The sequence below is a fragment of the Balaenoptera musculus genome, chromosome 1 (genome assembly GCF_009873245.2).
Source record: "Balaenoptera musculus isolate JJ_BM4_2016_0621 chromosome 1, mBalMus1.pri.v3, whole genome shotgun sequence".
NCBI lineage: Eukaryota > Metazoa > Chordata > Mammalia > Artiodactyla > Balaenopteridae > Balaenoptera > Balaenoptera musculus.
The window spans coordinates 64,467,979-64,486,902 of record NC_045785.1 but is presented as its reverse complement, the minus strand read 5'-3'; the positions used below and the strand labels follow the sequence as shown (position 1 = coordinate 64,486,902).

The window sequence follows — 18,924 nt, the reverse complement described above, 5'->3', positions numbered from 1 at the left end:
CATACATATAAGAAAGGTTCAATCTCATAAGTAATTAGATAAATGCAAATTAAAATCAAAATGTAACAGCGTTCCATAGCCACCATTTTGGGGGAAAAAACAAGTCTACTATACTAATGTTGGTGACAATGTGAAGCAAGAAAACACTCACATATTCAATCATCCACTGGGTGGGACTGTAAAATAGTTCAATTCCTTGAACATTCACATACTCTATAACCTAGCAATTCTTAGATTTATATCCTAGGGAAGATCTTATGATAATACTCCAGGAAACATGTACAAAAATTATCCTACAACCTTGTCTGTAATAGAAAATTATTTAAATCGGTTCAAATATCCATTCAAGATTAAATTGAATAAATAAATTGTGGGAAAATAAATGAATCACAGCTATACAAATTAACATGGATCTTACAAATTTAATGTTGAACAAAATAAACTAAGTCACAAAAATTTTATGTGTGTGATTTCATTTACACAATGCTCAAGAACATAAAAAATTAAAAACAATATAATTCATGACATTATACATGTACACATACATATATATAATATCTAGGAAAGCAAGAGAATAGTTATAAGTCAAAAGAGAGAGAGAGAGAGAGAGCGATTACTTTAGGGAAACAAGATGAAACCAGAAGGTCACATAAAGCTCTTATGAGGAAGCTCTTATAAGTTTATATATATCCTTTTATATGCATGATAATTTCCTCAATAAAAATAAATTTTAGAAAGGATAAAAAATGTATTGCACAGTTGGAAAGCTGTCCAAAGTATTTTTTAAATAAGCAAAAGATGCTTTAGAAACATTTGGTATGATTCTATTTTTGAAAAAAATATGTATATATGAAAAAATCTTGAAGAATATCCATCAAAATATCAAAGCAGTTACCTTTGGGTAACAATGACTGGGGAGAGGTGTGTAGCCATTAATTGTACAGTCATTTCTGTAAAGTTTTTTTTTAAAGAAAATGTATTCACTATAGTAATAAGATAGAAAAAAACCTTAAATGTAATAAGTAAGCTTAAATAACATTATATATTTCACAAGTCCTTGTTTACTTCTTTCCATGTCAATGTATAACCTTGCACAATGTCATGTTTAATGACTGCAGACTATCCCACTGTGCCATGTACCTTTTTAAAATTAATTTTTATTGAAGTATAGTTGTTTTACAACGTTGTGTTAGTTTCTACTGTACAGCAAAGTGAATCAGCTATACATATACATATATCCCGTCTTTTTTGGATTTCCTTCCCATTTAGGTCACCACAGAGCATTGAGTAGAGTTCCCTGAGCTATACGGTAGGTTCTCATTACCATGTACCTTTTTGATTTAGTCAGTGTTTATTGCTGGGCATTTAGCTTGTTTTACTTACTTATCTTACATGGGCACCCTTGCAATTCAATTTCTTACAATTTCCATAAAATAAATTTCTAGAAGTGGATTTGCTGGATCATAACATATGCAAAATTTTAAGGCCAAAAATGCAGGAAGTTATCATAATTTGACAGCAGTGTTTCAATGGTAAATTTATTATTCACATATTGGTACTGGGTTTTGTTCAATTACAAATGTTATGTAAGCTCAGAGAGATTCGAAAGGCTTAGTTACCAAAATCAGACATGATCTCAACAATTCCAGCAGCTCCAGGGAGGGCCCAGACTTGATCTCTTGAAAAAAGAAAGAAAGGTAGAATGCCAAAATATCTTAAGCAAAGAATGCATCCCATACATCCCTGTCACTCCATAGCTGGTATATTACCTCATATGTGGAAATGCTCAGAAAGTGCTTACTTAGCTGGAAATTCTAAGTTTGCCTGATTCACAGGAGATTCACAGGGGAAACACAGAAAAGTCAGAAGAACTTAACTTTTCAAGTCCATATTAGAACAACACATTTCAACCCTTCTTAGCATCATCAGTTTAAAAGTTGTGTATTCACTTTGGCAACCAATTACACTAAAAGATATAAAATCAAACTGGAGAGGGACTAGACATATAGTAATTCTCTAAGTATTACATCAGTGGGGGGAAAAAGTGGATATAAATAATCCAAAGATCTTTATTTATCTTGACATTTCATAAATGGATCACAAGCTATGAATGTTGAGGCTGTGTGATAGCACAGCACTGTGAGTCAGTAACTGATTTTATGCCAGAGAGCACAATTCTCATGTTAGATTGGAGACAACACTGTTGATTAGAATGGGGATTAGTAAAGTTCAGCCAAGTCATAGAAAGACATGCAGATCTAACAGTGAATGTTCCCTTTTTGTGGAGTAGAATTAAATTTAAATTCTACTACTCTCTTTTGTTAGGGTCAAGCTTCATCATTAGATTAAGTCCAAATTCCTCCTTTATGATTTAAATAGGTCAAAAGATATATTGAATGGAGAGAGAAAAAATTTTAAAGGTAAAACTTGATCATTAGTTTTGTTTGCATAGGCTGTACACTTACTTCATTTTCTAGAACTTATAAGAGTAATTTGTATGAAGCTATTCAGAAAAATTGCCTGTGATTTGGTAAGCTACTTTTCTCATAAAAGGTATCATTAGAATCTCTTCTGCATTTATTGAGAGGAGAAATGATTTTACTCATTTTGTATAATTTCTAAAATAACACTTAAATAATCATTAATTTAGTCATTCAACAAACATCTATTAAAAATGTGTACTATATGCAAAAGCACAAAACTTGTACCTGTGAGGGCTGTAAAGATTTTAACACGCAGTTCCTATGCTCAAGAAAAATATATAATAAAACAATCAAATAAAACCATGTTTATAAAACACACAGTATTAAATGCTACAATAAAGGTATAAAGTGCTGTGCTTGTTAAGAGCATGGAAACACCTCAAGGTGGAGGGATCCAACAGTTTCATGAAGGTGTCATTTTAGCTGAACTTTGAGGATGGGTGGGAGGGGCAAACTATAAAGAAACTATGGTGTGATAAAAAGCACAGGGCATATAAATGGGTCATTTAATTTAATTTAGAGCATGGGTTGCAAAATGAAGAATATGAGGACCCATGGCTGAAAAGGTAGGAGAGCTGGGTCATTACTTCTGGGTGTATTTTGGAGTCACCAAGGTTCTTGGTCAGAGAAGTGACTTTATCAAAGTCATGCTTTAGAGAACCTGGTACATTTTTACTTTTTAGGATGAAGTGAACTGTAAAATATTGGGGGACAGCCTTATAAGTCAGAGTACTACTACAAGAAGTACAGGAGGATGACGACAGTATGAACGTAGAGAAGATTGAAGAAACATATTGACCACTACTAGGAATATCCTTTACAGTTCTAGACAAAAGATTTGCATTCATAGCCCTTTGTCTTATTTAATTTGGAATTTCCTCCAAGTTTCCTGGATAGTCAATGCATACCTTTTCAGGAGGGAATTATGAGAATGATTCTTCAACTTCTGTCCAGACCTGTTCAGGTGTGGAGATCTGCAGTAATTACGGGATAGCTTAGCCCAGAGATTAGGGAATTAGTTAGTAGCCAGCTTCAGGGCACAGAAAAAAGGAAAAGGGCAGCAAGGTTAAAGATGTTACAAGGGGTTACACTTGAATTGCTTCTCAAAGTAACTCTAGAAGGCTTTATGTGCCTTTCTTAATTGATCCATGCTTAACAATAGCTACATCTGTCTGATATTCAGTTGTGCAAGAACATGTGATGAGGCAGAGGTGCTGAGTGCCCTTAAGGAGCATCTCAGAAAAGAGATGCTGTGAGAGAGGGTAGCTGCTTAGGACCAGTCATGGGGGTTCTAGCCTCTCACTCCACCTAACCTCAGCAAATTTATAAAGGTTTCTTGGATATCCACCATAGGGAGTCATCAAGGAGAATAACTCACACAATGTTCAGAGAAGATAAAATACTTAAAGGACTCTACTCCCTAAATACCATCCCAGAAGGAAGCATTCTTGAGAGAAAGATAGTTGGCACCCACAGTCTACTTTACTGTTATCTATTTACTGTTGGATTTGAAGGTCAGGTAGAAAATATTGGTCTTCCAATGTATTCTTAATTGAGGGGAAGAAGAGTAATAATTTTTTGCCCTCCTGAGACATAGGAAGCTTGGAGGCTCTGAAACTTTGGGGATGTGACTTCAGCAAGCTATAGAAATCTTGATTCAAATACCGTAAGGAGTATGGCATGGGAAAAGAAAGTTAAGTGCAGATGCATCAAAATATATAGCTGTTTGTTATATACCTAACAAGGAAATTATTTCTGTAGCTGATAATTGTATAATTTGTATATGAATGATATATGATATATAAAGATCATTATATCTATATTTACATCTATCTATCTATCTATCTATCTATCTATCTATCTATCTATCTATCTATCTATCTATCTTTTTTTAATGTATGAAGGACCTAGGGTGTTGGAATCAATTCAGTGCATAGAAGTGTTGGCATAGAGAGGCAAATTCACAAAAAACACTGACTGGTAACAAAGGGATTTCTAATTCAGATTGATTTGATTAGCAATAATCTTTAAATCTAATTTCTCAAGTAATGTTTCTTTCATCATTTTCCAGGGTACCAAGTTGATGAACATCTCATTTACATTTTTATTAGCCTATAAAGTTTTCCTGCGTATGCTTTTTTTACCTTACCCCGAAAGCAATACTTAATGTTTAATAATAGCTTATAGAATTTATGGCAAAGACTTAGGTGCCAAAAAGAAAAGTGACACTTAGCTAGCATACCCTTACATCATTCTTACAATTAATACATGCTTAAAGCATTGTTTCTGAGACCATAAAATTACTATTTATGATGCATGATCTATGATTTTGTCTCAATTTCCAGACCAAAAGCCTAGACAGTAGGAGACTGCCTCCTTGCCTTTAATAAACAGTATTCTGTAACACAGGGCACATTCAGTAATTGGAGCATAGAGTTTCTGGTTTCGACTTCTGAGAAAACCACTTTTGAATGCCACAGAAGATATAGTGTTCCTAAATCAAGTCTCAGTTATTTAAGACTGTGTGTTTAGTTTCAGACTTAACGAATTTGACATGAAGCTTTCTCAGACTTTGCCATCATGGAACTGCAAATGACTATTCAGACCAAGTTTAAAGTTAATACCAATGAATGGTGACAAGAATACCTATCCATCATTAATGGCATTCACTAGAGTAATATTTAAGCAATAACTTATAATGATGTGCATTGACTGGTATAGTTGGTCCTTGCCTATGCTTTCTGTACCTGAATTGTGGTAGCTCATGATGGTCATATAGCATTTGTTCCTCTGTCTGAAAAATTTGGGAGAAATCAGAGATAAGGTAATAGTGCTGCATACTGTGAAATCACATAGAGTTACATACCAGAATCTCAGAGAAAGACAGACGGACAGACCCAGAGAGAGAAAGTTTCTAAATTCTTTTTACAAATCCAGCATTTGTTCCAAAGCCCGACAAAGATAATTGCAATGGACTGAATGGGTCCTTAACTCTGTCAAATTCATATGTTGAAGCCCTAAACCCCAGTACCTCAGAATGTAATTGTATTCTGAGATAAGATCTTTAAAGACATAATTAAGTTACGGTGGTCCCTAATCCAATACAACTGGTATCCTTATAAGAAGAGGAGATTAGGACCGAGAGAGAGAGACACCAGACATGTGTACACCAATACAACCATGTGAACACGCAGCAAGAAGGCCATCTGCAAGCCAAGGAGAGAAGCTTCAGAAGAAACAAAACCTGCCTACACCTTGATCTTGAACTTTTAGCTTCCAAACTGTAAGAAAATAAATTGTTATTTAAGTCATCTAGTCTGTGGTATTTTGTTATGGAAGACCTAGCAAACTAATATAATAACACAAAAAAGAAAACCATAGACTAACCTCACTTATGAAATATTAGCAAAACAAGTTTAGTAGCAAGCTAAGAGAATGATGTGCCTTGACCAATTGTATCACTGTAGGAGTACAAAATCATTCAATGGAAGAATGACAATTGTTCTGGAAGCATCAGCCAATGCAATTAGGAAAGAGAAAAACAAGATTTTAATTATTAGAAGGAAGCAATATTATTACCACATCTAGGAAATATAATTGTCAACTAGGAATATACAAAAGACTCACCTAAGATATCTACTCGAAACAATAAGATAAATCAGTAAGTTCAATGGTTATAAAATTAAAAATCAATAATCAACAAAGTTTCCTATATATAAACTATAACAAATTAAAAAAAATACAATGTCATTTGCATTAGCAGCCAAAAGATAAAATCCCTAGGAATAAATTTTAACAAACTCACAAGGAAAATATTCTGCAGAAACTTAAATAAACGGAAAGAAACATATTGTTCTTGAATAGGAAGACCCAATATTATGGGATTATTAATTTTTCCTAAATTAATATATAAATTAGGATTTAACCTAGTTAAGATACCATTACATTTTTTCCTTAGGAAAAAAAAAAAAACAAATAACAATAAAATCAGAAACAAAATAGAACAAATAAAAAATGATACCCTACTTTGTTAGCAATTGTGTTCTAGGCAGTGCCTAAGACTTAACATATATTAAGTCACTTAATACACAGACACACACACACACACACACACACACACGCACACATACACAGCCAATAAGGTGGGTAATAATATAATCTGCTTTCTAAAATTAGAAAACTGAGACCCAGAGAGGATAAATGACTTTCCCAATGGCATACAGCTAGTAAGTGGTAGATATTTTCTGAGATTTAAATGTAGAGAGTCTGGCTTTGGAGTCCATGCTTTTTACTATTGTAATCTAGTGCCTCTAAAGTTCATATAAAATTTAAAAATGTAAGAATAGTCAGGAAATTCTGAAAAAAAAGAAGTGCCAGGAGAGAGTACCTGCACTTTTAGATATTAAAACATAACCTAAATATACACTAACTAATAAAAGAGTTGTGTTTGCTATTAGGATTGGAATACACAGATAGACCCAAATAGAAGACAAAGGGGAAAATAAGGAGTATTTAGTACATATTGTTTGACTACCTGGATAACCTTTTGGGGAGAAAAATAAAAACTGAATTCCTATTTCATTCTTTATACTAAAAGACATTCCTGATAGAATCTACATATAGGGGGGAAAACAAAATTAAAAGTACGTGAGGTAAATATTTGTGATTTCCTTTTTACACAATCTTTAAAGGACCAAGTCTTTCTAAGCAGAGGCCACAAAGCAAAAATTTAAAAATCTAGTCACATAAATTTGAAAACATATATAAAAAAATGCTTAAAGAGGAAACTAATAAAATAGGCTGCAACAGATATGACAAAGCTTAAAACCTCAATGTACAAGGGTATCTTCCAAGTCAGTAAGAAAAAGTTAATACAAAAATAGGCAGCCTACAGGATAAGGAATTCAAAGAATCAACAGTATATCAATTAAAAACACCTCAATCTCTTATACTTAACAAGATTTTATTATCTATATAATTGGGAAAGATAATAGATATTGCTATTTTATGCAAAGGAAAGCAGGTATTCATACTGTAAAAGGTAAATAAATCCACTTTTTGAAAGACTTTTTGGAAATAATTATCAAAATATAAAATTCACATACCCTTTTGCCCAGCTACATATATATGCATAAATAATCATGGATGTTAAAAAGATAAGTCCATTACACCCCTCCTACCACAACAGCATTCACAAGTTAATGGCATTTCCAGGGTTCAACTATGTTGTAGCATGTATCAGTACTTCATTCCTTTTTATTGATGAATAAAATTCCATAGTATGGATATACCAACTTTTATTTATTCACTCATCAGCTGATATACATTTGTTTCTACTCTTTGATTATCATGAATGATAATGGTATGAACGTTCATGTACAAGTTTTTGTGTGTCTTGGGTATATACCTAAAGTGGAATTACTGGGTTCTATAGTAATTCTGTATTTTACTTCTTAAGGAACTGTCACACTGTTCCAAAGCAGCTGCACCATTTTATCTTCCCACCAATAATGTATGTGTGTTCCAATTTCTCCATATCCTTACCAATCCTTGATATGATCTTTTTTTATTATATTCATCTTACTGGATATGATGTGGTATATCACTGTGGTTTTGACTTGCTTTTCCCTAATGAATAATGATGGACATCTTTTCATGTGCTTCTTGGCCATTTGTATACCTTCTTTGGAGAAATGTGAGTTCAAATCCTGAGCCTATGTTTTAACTGGGTTATTTATAATTATTGTGTTGTATCTCCGTTACATTTTAAACTTTCATTTATATTAGATACTGTTCCTATAAGATTTTACATCTCAGAAAGGAAAAGAGAGGTTAACATGCACGGAGTGCCTACTATGTGTCATAGTACTAGGTATATGTTATACATAGTGAGTGGTCATTATCCTGAGCTCTAGAATAAGCCCTGAATGATGCTTCAAAAGTTATTAAAATAATTTGAATTGGGGTCAGCCAAAAGCAAAATTGTAAAACAAACAAAGGTGGTACCTCTTTCTAATTATTCATTCATATTTTCAAGCTACCTTTCTCTCAGATATCTCCTTTAAATCTAATTTCTCCTAATACTTTTTAGGGTAGTGTTTCTTAAATTTGAATATGTATATCAATTACCCGGGAATCTTGTTAAAGTGCTGACTTTAGGTAGGTCTGAGATTCTATTTTTTAACTAGTTCCCTGATGATCCTACATTGCTGGTCAGTGGATCATATTTCAATTAGCAAGGTTTTAGGGTATGAACTGATTACTAAGATTTTAACTATAAGAGCTAACCTCAAGGATTAGGAAATTTTGCATTTCTACAGAGGTGCCCTAAAATTTATAACTGCTTCAAAATCTAAAGAGTGAGTCTATGGTAGGCAGGGGAATTGATCATCTTGAGCAGGGTCCTTATCTAGCATGTAAGAGGTGGTACGCCCATTCAGGAAGAGGCCCTACTTGGCCACTTTCTCTAATGGAGGTGTTCCTAGCCTGACAACTTGAACACATGCTTGTGACTACATAATGCAGGTTGAGAACCTGAAGGTTTAGTTGAAATTTTTCTTCCAGCATCAATTTATAATGAAAATAGAGGAGTAGTTGAAAAGAACTGCAGTTACACTACTGGTTGAACTGTATACATTTTGCTGTTTTGATAAATAAAGGCATTTATAATTATAACATGATTCTGATATAAACCAACCCTGTTGAAATAAATAAACCTTGAAAATGTTATGCTAAATAAAAGAAGTCAATCACAAAAGATCACATATTTTATGATTCCATTTATATGAAATGTTTAGAATAGCCAAAACTATAGAGATGGACAGTATGTTAGTGGTTGTCTAGGTCTGAGCAGTGAAGGGTAGATGGGACTGATGGCTATTGGATATTACGTTTCCTTTTAGGGTGACAAAAATGTTCTAAAATTATAGTGATGATTATACAATTCTGTGAATTTGCTAAAAAAACCACTGAATTGTACATTTAAATGGGTGACCTACATGGCATATAAATTTTATCTCAACAAAGCTGTTTAAAAATGTAATGCAGAAATATCAGAGATAAGGAATAGAGCTTAGAAGAATGGGTTTCATATAAAGAGGCACCAGAATACCTTGATGTGCTTAGTCTTTGAGACAATTCAGAGCTGAGAATAGAGCACATTTCCCTGACATTTAAATTCTAAGTTTCTATCTACCACTTCCAAAGCTTAAATTCTGGTCAGGTGGGCTGAGAAGTTGCTGTTTGGATTAAAAGAAGGGCAGTGTAGCATTGTGAGAGCTGGCTCTGACAACACACAGCATGTAAACACCCACTCTACCAATTATTACTTCTGTCACCTTGGACAAGTTACGTAACTCCTCTCTGCCTCAGTTTTTTCGTCTGGAAAATGAGGATAAAATCTTGAATGAGGATGAAGTCAGTTTTCTGATTCCAGATTAAGTTCATAAGGGATTATTGCCTAGTCATAAACTGGAGGCATATCTGATACTTTTAAGCTATAAAACTCATGAGTACATTGTCTCTTTAAAAAAGAGAGAGAGAGAGACAGAGAGAGAAACCACATTTTATAATTCCAAGAATTCACTTGTTAGTGCCTTTGGAAAGAAAACTCAAGCCACTTTAAAAGAAATAACAGGGTCAGAAGCTTTTTGGTATACAAAACTCTCTCCTGAAACATTCAGATGATTTAGTTAAGAATGAACTGGAACAACATCAACAACATTTCCTTGAAATCAGATGTAAATTCCGAAAGAACTGGGAAGCACTTGTGAAGCAGTGCTTGAGTAAGTGCTTACAATCCAAAAATGGGATGAGGTAGGATAGAATAAATTCAACTATGAAAATAATACTATCACCTGCACAAAGTATATATGAAACTATGCCTTTCTGTGAAAAAGAAAACACTCCATAATCCCTATACATTATATATTGCATCATCCCAGACATGCTTTTCTCTTTGCTATTCAGTTGCCTAAAGCTACACATAATTGATTTGTCTCCTGATAACTGCAGAAACGACTGCATGAAACACCAAAGTGTAACAGCTTTTAAAAGAGATATTCGACAAAGTATGAAGTGGGGTGTATACACTTGGGGTGTATGTATATGTGTACCTGTGAGGGTATGTGTGTGTATTGAATGCTCACATACATGCATTATATCTCCATGGGTTCTTGTGCCCATTTACTAAGTGCCATATACAGTTATACTTGAATCAATTAATATTGCTTTAATTGTACATGTAGCAATATCTGGGCCTTAGATAGTAACATATTCAGTTTCTGTTTTGTTTTCTCAATACTTGTTTAGTGTCTTATGGCTGCAAGCCCTGTTTCAGCAATACATACAAGAGTCATAAGGGAGTAACTGTTTTCTTTATTTACAAAACTACAGATGTGAAGTCAGATAACCAGGTTTGAGTCCTATCCATCTCATTTATTTATTATCTGCATGGTCCTGTGGAAGTCATTTAACTTCTGCAATCCTCAGTTTCCTCACTGGTAAACTGAGTCTAACGGTAACTATCTCACAGGCGAACCAAATGACAAATGTATGTGAATGATAAAACACTATCACATGTTAGTTAACTGTTCTCATTTTCCATGCTTGAGAGAGTATATGACTCATGTGCCCTCTGGACTCAAAGGGGAGAAGAGGGTTTAATGCATGTTTATTGATTGCCGACAGAATCTCCGGCCTTGTATAAAGCAGCACATGCATATGTATTGACAGATGGATAAATTAGTCAGGGAGAAGTAGTGAGACTCAGGATAACCAATATTTGCCTGCTTTTCAGAGCACAGTAAATCTCAATCTGAGTCTCAAATTGCAGTCAGCATGTCTAGGAATTTGCAGCACGTGTTCTCCTCTATTATTGAAGAAGACAGCTGCCTAGTCAATGTAAATTTTATTGTAAAATTGTTTAATAGAATTTACAATTATGGGAGGACAAACACACTTGAGACACTAATGGAGGGTCTGAATTTGATATGTGTAGACAAAGAGGCCTGTCAGACTTAGCATCAGTTATTGTTTCACAGAAAAAGGTGGGCAATAAAGGAAAGTGACTACTAATGAAAGGAAACTCCCACTGATATATTGCCACCATTCCTGCTAACCAAGAGTAAAAACTAGGAGTGGAATAAGCACCTAAATTTTTGGTATAGCAAATAAATACTATTATGTATATTTTACCCTATTGCACTCAACCTTTCTACACCATTTGATACCCAGGATCTTTATCTATTGAAACTCTCTATACCCTTAACTATTGTGAGACTACATTATCCTTGTTTCCCTCATACCACTCTGACCAATCCTTCTTTGTCTCCTCAATGGCTATTCAGTAATTCCTAAAGTCTCTGTGGATGTTCTCTTAGGCTTAGCCCTTGGCCAAATTTCAGCTACTGTTATGGCTGCAAATATCACATATAATTTCCAAAAACTTACATTAAGTCCCAACTTCTCCACTGAATACTAGTTGTATATTTTTAAATGATTAACAAGCATTTCCACTTGAAAATTTGTATGTGATCAGCAAATCAACATGTCTGGAGGTAACTGGTTTTTCCTCAGAACTGAATCCTTTACCTAGTCCTTTATCTTTGTCTATTTAATCATCATATCATCCCTCTGGAATCCACAATAAATACTGAGGTCAAAGAAATCCTCTTCAACACATTATTTATCATGTCTCCAATCATTCTCTTGCTCAAAAAGTCTCAATGGCTCCTCATTTCCTAGTGGAAAAAAACCCTATTGGCTGTAAGTGTCCTTAAGAGTGGGAACTTCTGTGTTCTATTCATCTGTTTATCTCCCACACCATATAGCCTTGTGTATTGTACATCATAAACTATAATAGTTACTTACTGAATTGAGTCAAACTCCTTGGACTTCCATTTTCAGTTTCTTTAGTCTCGTCCATTCCTAACATCCTACAAGGACCCTTCACAATCTGTTTCATGCCATCATTCTATTCACTCTCCCTTAAATGTACTCGACTCATTTGTCCTTCTCAGTTTTAGACATGATTCCTCTTCTTTTCTCTGTCCAGTTCTTACCACTTTTCAAAGTTCAGCCCAATTTCACACTACCTCTCATAAATCCTTCCCTAAATCTTCTAGTCACCTTGATCTCAATTCCCAGTGAAATCCTAACACTTCTAAATTTGTGTTCTTTGCCATTCCTTGCTATGTAATGATCATATTTCTAATTATTCCTAATATCAAACCCGCTCTGATCTTTGGCTCTTTCCTCTTCTATAGTTATGACTATATTGATATTTTACTTTTGAATTGCTTATATAAACTTTCTTGTGTATTTATTTTGTGTGTCCAGCTATACTATAAAGTCTTTAGGGGGAAAAACTATGCCTTATTTTCTTGTATCATTCCCATATTCTAGCACAATGTTATAGAAAAAGTAGAGGCTCAAAAATACTTGTTAAATGGATGAATGAGTGTGTGTGTGGGGAAATGCATTAAAAGTGGGTATTGCAATTAACAGCTGTGAAGGAAATAATTCAACTTTTAAAATTCTGTTAGTTTGAATAAGGATGCTTTCAGGTTTTTTGGATACCATTTTCCTATATGATCTGTAACTTAATTAGACCATTAGATAAGAAGAGAATAAAGACTAACGTATATATACCTGCTTTATGCAGCATCCATAATTGACTATAAAAGTCATTAAATGTTATACCAGAGCTAATGAAGGAAGTTGGAGAACCCATGGAGAACTGTGAGACAAGAGTAGAGATCTATTTGGAATTATTTTGGTAAAATTTGCCCTAAGGCTGGTAGAATCAATATAATATCTCCTTCCATACTATGATAAAGCAAGAAAACAGTTATTTGAACAGGAGATGAAGAGACCAAGCTCTTAACCACTTTGTTTTTGACCCTGTTATAATTCTATCACTCAAAAATGTGATTAGCTCAGTACTAGACAAAAAGGATTTTGTTTTGCAAAACATATTCTGTAAAGATGTGGCACATATATACAATAGAATATTATTCAGCCATAAAGAAACAAAATTGAGTTATTTGTAGTGAGGTGGATGGACCTAGAGACTGTCATACAAAGTGAAGTCAGTCAGAAAGAGAAGAACAAATACCATATGCTAACACATATATATGGAATCTAAAAAAAAAAAAGGTTCTGAAGAACCTAGGGGCAGGACAGGAATAAAGACACAGACATAGAGAATGGACTTGAGGACATGGGGAGGGAGAAGGGTAAGCTGGGACGAAGTGAGAGAGTGGCATGGACATATATACACTACCAAATGTAAAACAGATAACTAGTGGGAAGCAGCCACATAGCACAGGGAGATCAGCTCAGTGCTTTGTGTCCACCTAGAGGGGTGGGATAGGGAGGGTGGGAGGGAGACGCAAGAGGGAGGGGATATGGGGATATATGTATACATATAGCTGACTCACTTTGTTATACAGCAGAAACTAACACACCATTGTAAAGCAATTATACTCCAATAAAGATGTCAAAAAAAAAATTTCTGTCATTTTCCTGGCATTGAGAGGTTGAATGTGTTTCACTGGGACTTAATGTCTACCTCATTAATTCTTCTACCCAGATTTCATATAATTACCTTCCATTTACTTTATCACTAACCTCGGTTTCTTTTTTGGAAACCATTTACTTTTAAGTGATTCTAATGGGATTTCCCCCTCCTAATAAGTAATACAAATTCATTTACATTTATAATAAATATCATTAAAAAGATTTATTTTCTGAGAAATAAGATAATTTATTTTCAGGGAAATATAGTAAGGAGTGGAAATATCAACATGAAGGAAACTATTTCGCTCCCATTGAGATATGTTAATATTTATTGAATGAAGAGCCCTTCGAATTGACACTGTTAAGAGAGATGTCTCACACCTATTTTACAGGTTTTATGTATGATTTTATATGCAGCTCTATTTGTTCACAATTGTGCATGTGTGTGTAAGTGAGGAAAGTACACTTTAACTTGCAACATGACTAAAAGGGAGAAATAGACAACTACTTAATAATGAAGACATAAGACTGCTCATTTATTACACTGTTGAGCTTACATGTGATTACCACAATTAATAGAGTGTGAAAATCATGGAAGTTTGAGTAAAATGACCAAGATTCCAGACATGGCTTTTTTTCTCAATGGCTTTGTAATCTGTAAAAACAATAACTGTACAAGAGCCTTGGTTTTATATCTATTAAACGGCAGTGACAATAAAAACTATTTCATGAGGATTTACTCAGTAAATTAAATAAACAATGCAAATTAAAGTGCTCTGCATATATGAAATTAATATTTCAACAATTAAGTTTAAGATAAGAGCCAGAGTCCCTCCTCTGGCCTTTAAAACACTGCAATCTTGTTTGTAACCATCACCTGACCTTGTCTCCATCACTCTGACTCCAGCCCGTATACACTAGTGACTTTGGCTCACTTGTGCCCCTCCAATACACTTAGCTATTTTCTGCTCCAGGGCCTTTGCAGATACTACTATATATATTAATGATAGTGTCACTATATAGCTTATTTTATTTATTTATTTATTTATTTATTTTTGGCTGTGTTGGGTCTTCGTTTCTGTGCGAGGGCTTTCTCTAGTTGTGGCAAGCGGGAGCCACTCTTCATCGCGGTGCGCGGGCCTCTCACTATCGCGGCCTCTCTTGTCGCGGAGCACAGGCTCCAGACGCGCAGGCTCAGTAGTTGTGGCTCACGGGCCCAGTTGCTCTGCAGCATGTGGGATCTTCCCAGACCAGGGCTCGAACCCGTGTCCCCTGCATTAGCAGGCAGATTCTCAACCACTGCGCCACCAGGGAAGCCCCAATAGCTTATTTTAAATGGTGCCCACTTCTTCACTCTGCTTTCATTTTACCTCATTTTATTATTTTTCTTGTACTCACTACTAAATTATATAATATTTTTTTCCTTATTGTTTGTCTTGTTGTCTACAACTAAATTTCAAAAAATTGCCTGTTTTACTTGCTACTGTCACCTCAGTAACTAGAACGGTATCTGGCACACAACAGATGCTTAATAAATCAAATAATGCACACGTGAATGAATTAATGAATAATTTTTCATTGATTCCTTACCATGAATGAAGCAATCTGCAAAGTGCTTTAAACTGATTATCTAATTTAATCATTACAATAGGCTTATCACTATTTCTATTTTATAAATGAGGAAAACAGAGGTGTCTGAAGGTACAGTAACTTGCTTGAGGTAAATATAGCAAGTGGTGGAAACAGTTGCCTGACTCCAATACCTATGCTTTTAATCACTGCTATATAGCCTCTGTATATCCAGCCATCTTTATATTAATTGATGTTTGATTACACTGTTACAAAATAGACCGAATTTACTATCAAAAGAACATTTACATAGCTTAATTTGAACCCCAAAAGAAATGTGTGTGTGTTCATTAGTTAAAATTAAACCAAATCCTAGAATCTCAAAAGCCACCATTTGAAAACAAGAATCCAAAGAGGTAGGTTTGTTTTCACAGGTGGCCAAGATATGACTTACCTCCAGGTGACCAGCAATTGTAGCAATATGCAGGGCAGTGAGGCCGCCATACCCAACCTGCTGTATGTCAGCTCCACTGTGAAGCAGAGAAGTGATCAATTCTGCACTATCCTGCAAGGAAACACATCTTTAGTGTTACTTTTCTCTCAATAGCAGCTTTGAACACTGTGCAACAGGATATATTGATTCCCTCACTGTCAGCCAATTTAGGCGCTCAAAGAAAACTTAAGTGTGATTTCTGGCACAAGAGCACATGAGAAAGCAAAGAGCAGCTCTCAGATGGTTGAAATGTAGGAGCAGATGACAGGCTGTTCAATTATAATCAGTCTTCTACCACTTGACCATGAAAGACAGAAAGGACATTTACCTATGGTGAGGCTCTTGCAAACTCAACTCAATCGTACATGTAGGTCACTCCAATAAATGTGCTTTCTCCAGCAACTGCACTATTGAACTGGCTGCAGTGGGCCACTTCATGGTAGTTTAGTACTTGATTCTTCTCTAACACATATGGGTCGTGGGTCCTATACATAATTAACGACATAGTGTCATGGGCTCTATATGTAATTAATCAGTAGTGTCTTTTAACTTGACTCATTAAAATGTTTTCACTCAGTGAAAATGTTTGAAACATTGCTTGAGCATTTAAGTTAGAATACTTTATGCAATGACCAAAATAATCCTTACTTTCTTCACACTATTATTTGCATTGTATTTCTGTCTTTGGAGAGACATGGTGCTTTTTAATAATATTAATAGAAATTAACATTCATTGAATTTTTATTATGTAATTAACCTTTCATACGCATTAACTTATTTAAACCTGGCACATGGAGACTTCAAAACTAGTTGCTGATAAAAAACGAATTAAATATCTCTCTAAGTAATCCTATGAAAAATTACTACTATAAACCTCATTTTATAAGTCAGAACACTCAGAAGAGTAATGTGGAGGGTCACATATTCACAGAACTCCAGATCTGGAAGGGAATGCAAAGAAAGCTCTTCATGTTTAACTCTCTCCCTCAAAGTGAGAATTCAAACCACAACTTCTATAATACTTGGCCCATCAATATCTCAAACACACCCAGTGGCAAGAAAGTCAAGTCTTCATGGGATAGGCATTGCATTTATGCATATACATAAAATTTCAAATACTGTCAGTTAAGAAAACTCTTCCATTAAAAAAAAAAAAGTTTGATTTCTTAATGCTGTCACACGTAAGTGAAGGTTGAGAAGTTATAAAAATTGAAAAAACTTTGGCAAAGAACTTCAAATAACAAAATTAATGTTATAGTTTCCAAATCTTCCACTCTATACCTGCTCTAGCAAGAAAGTTAAAGATTTCATCTTCCTTTACTATTCCATTGCCTCCTTCTGCCCAGTTTACAGACTTACGTTTTCTCCATTCTAAAAAAAAAAAAAAAAAACAGCAATTTTTCCACTGAGGTAAGCTAATTTTATCTATATCTTTTCTGTCTCCAAAAATTGACTGATTTAGGAGCTTAGCCCTAAGCTATTTTCTCATTCTAATTGCCACCTTTGGTAATTCTTATACAATCTGATAACTTCATTTTTGGTCCTGACTTCTCTGTTAAGTCTAAATTCCATATATCCTGCCTACCAATGGCATCTCAAATTAAAAATTCAAAAGTGCTCTTGTGAATACCATTCATAATTTCCCAAGTGTGACCTATCATCTCCTAGCATTCCTTATTCACATTAATGGCACTTTCTTATTCCAAATGACCTTGAGTCCCTTCAACTCAATCAGTTTCAGAATTCTGCTGGTTTTGACTCACTAGGACCTCTCACATTTCTTCTCCTTATTTCCAACATCACCCTCCATAGCCTCCTGACTGGTCTCCTTGACTAAGCCTTTTTTCATTGCAGTCCATCATCTACACTATTAGAAGATAAATTTTCTTACACACAGTTTTGACCACATCATTCTCCTTTTCAATAAACCTTCCATACACTCAACAAATACTTCTTTAATATATAAATATGCTCACATCATATGTGGAAACACTGTTTGAGCAGTGGGAACACTGAGGTGAGTGAGATAGTTAAATCCCTGCTTTCATGGAGCTTATATTTTTACTGTGTATATATGTGAGAGGAGACAGAGAAAATAAACAAATAAAAAAATATTATATACAGTGTCATAAAGTACCAATGGCTGTAAGAGGAAAGAGGCAAATTATTAAATGGCTACTTTAAATTAAGTAGTCAGGGAAAGCTTCACTGAGGAGGTAAACTTTGAGATAAATGGTAAATTCCCAAAAGGGGAAATCTAAGTCACAATTTCGAGGATGGCCATTAAATGACAGGGAGTAGCTAGTGCAACAGTCCTAAGATGGAAGTAAGCTTAGTGTGTTTAAGGCCAGTGTTGAGTATAAGGTTAAAAAATAAAAGAAGGAAAAAGTATTGTGCAAGATAAGGTCAAAAGACATCTGATCTTGTAGGACTTTGCAGGCCACTGTATTGGGTATTCAAATTTTTTCCAAGAGCAATAAATAGCAGTAGAATGACATGACACAGAGATAGGGAAGAACAGGAAAAGGTAGTTTCTGAGGCAGAAATAAAATGTTTTGTTCTTCACATGTTAAATTTGGTATACTAACAATGCAGGGTTAAGATTGTGGGGACTAGAATTAGCCTCCCTAGTTAGAATCCCAGCTCTGCTAACGACTATGTAATCTAAGGCAAGTTACATCACACATTTACACTAATTTCCTCAGTTGTAAAACAAGGGGACAATAACCGTGTCCACCTGATTTGATACACATATAAACTGTATACCCACAATTGATGTGATGACGCATATACACTAAAGCACTGAAATGGTACCTGGCAAAACGATACTAAGTAAATTCATTACCATTAGACATGGAA

The 18,924-nt window shown here is 34.6% G+C and overlaps 1 protein-coding gene across 4 annotated transcripts in view; it reads right to left on the bottom strand.

The window, feature by feature from the left end:
- The window catches only part of LOC118900046 (serine/threonine-protein kinase TNNI3K), a 288,316-nt gene that overhangs the window by 234,553 nt on the left and 34,839 nt on the right, over positions 1 to 18,924 (bottom strand). For 3 of the 4 annotated variants that reach the window (XM_036862208.1, XM_036862214.1, XM_036862231.1), the window contains exon 5: positions 16,027 to 16,137. The exons of the other annotated variant lie outside the window; for it this stretch is intronic. In XM_036862208.1, coding sequence (XP_036718103.1) covers positions 16,027 to 16,137 — 111 coding nt within the window. The remainder of the gene's footprint in view (positions 1 to 16,026; positions 16,138 to 18,924) is intronic. 4 annotated transcript variants of the gene reach the window in all.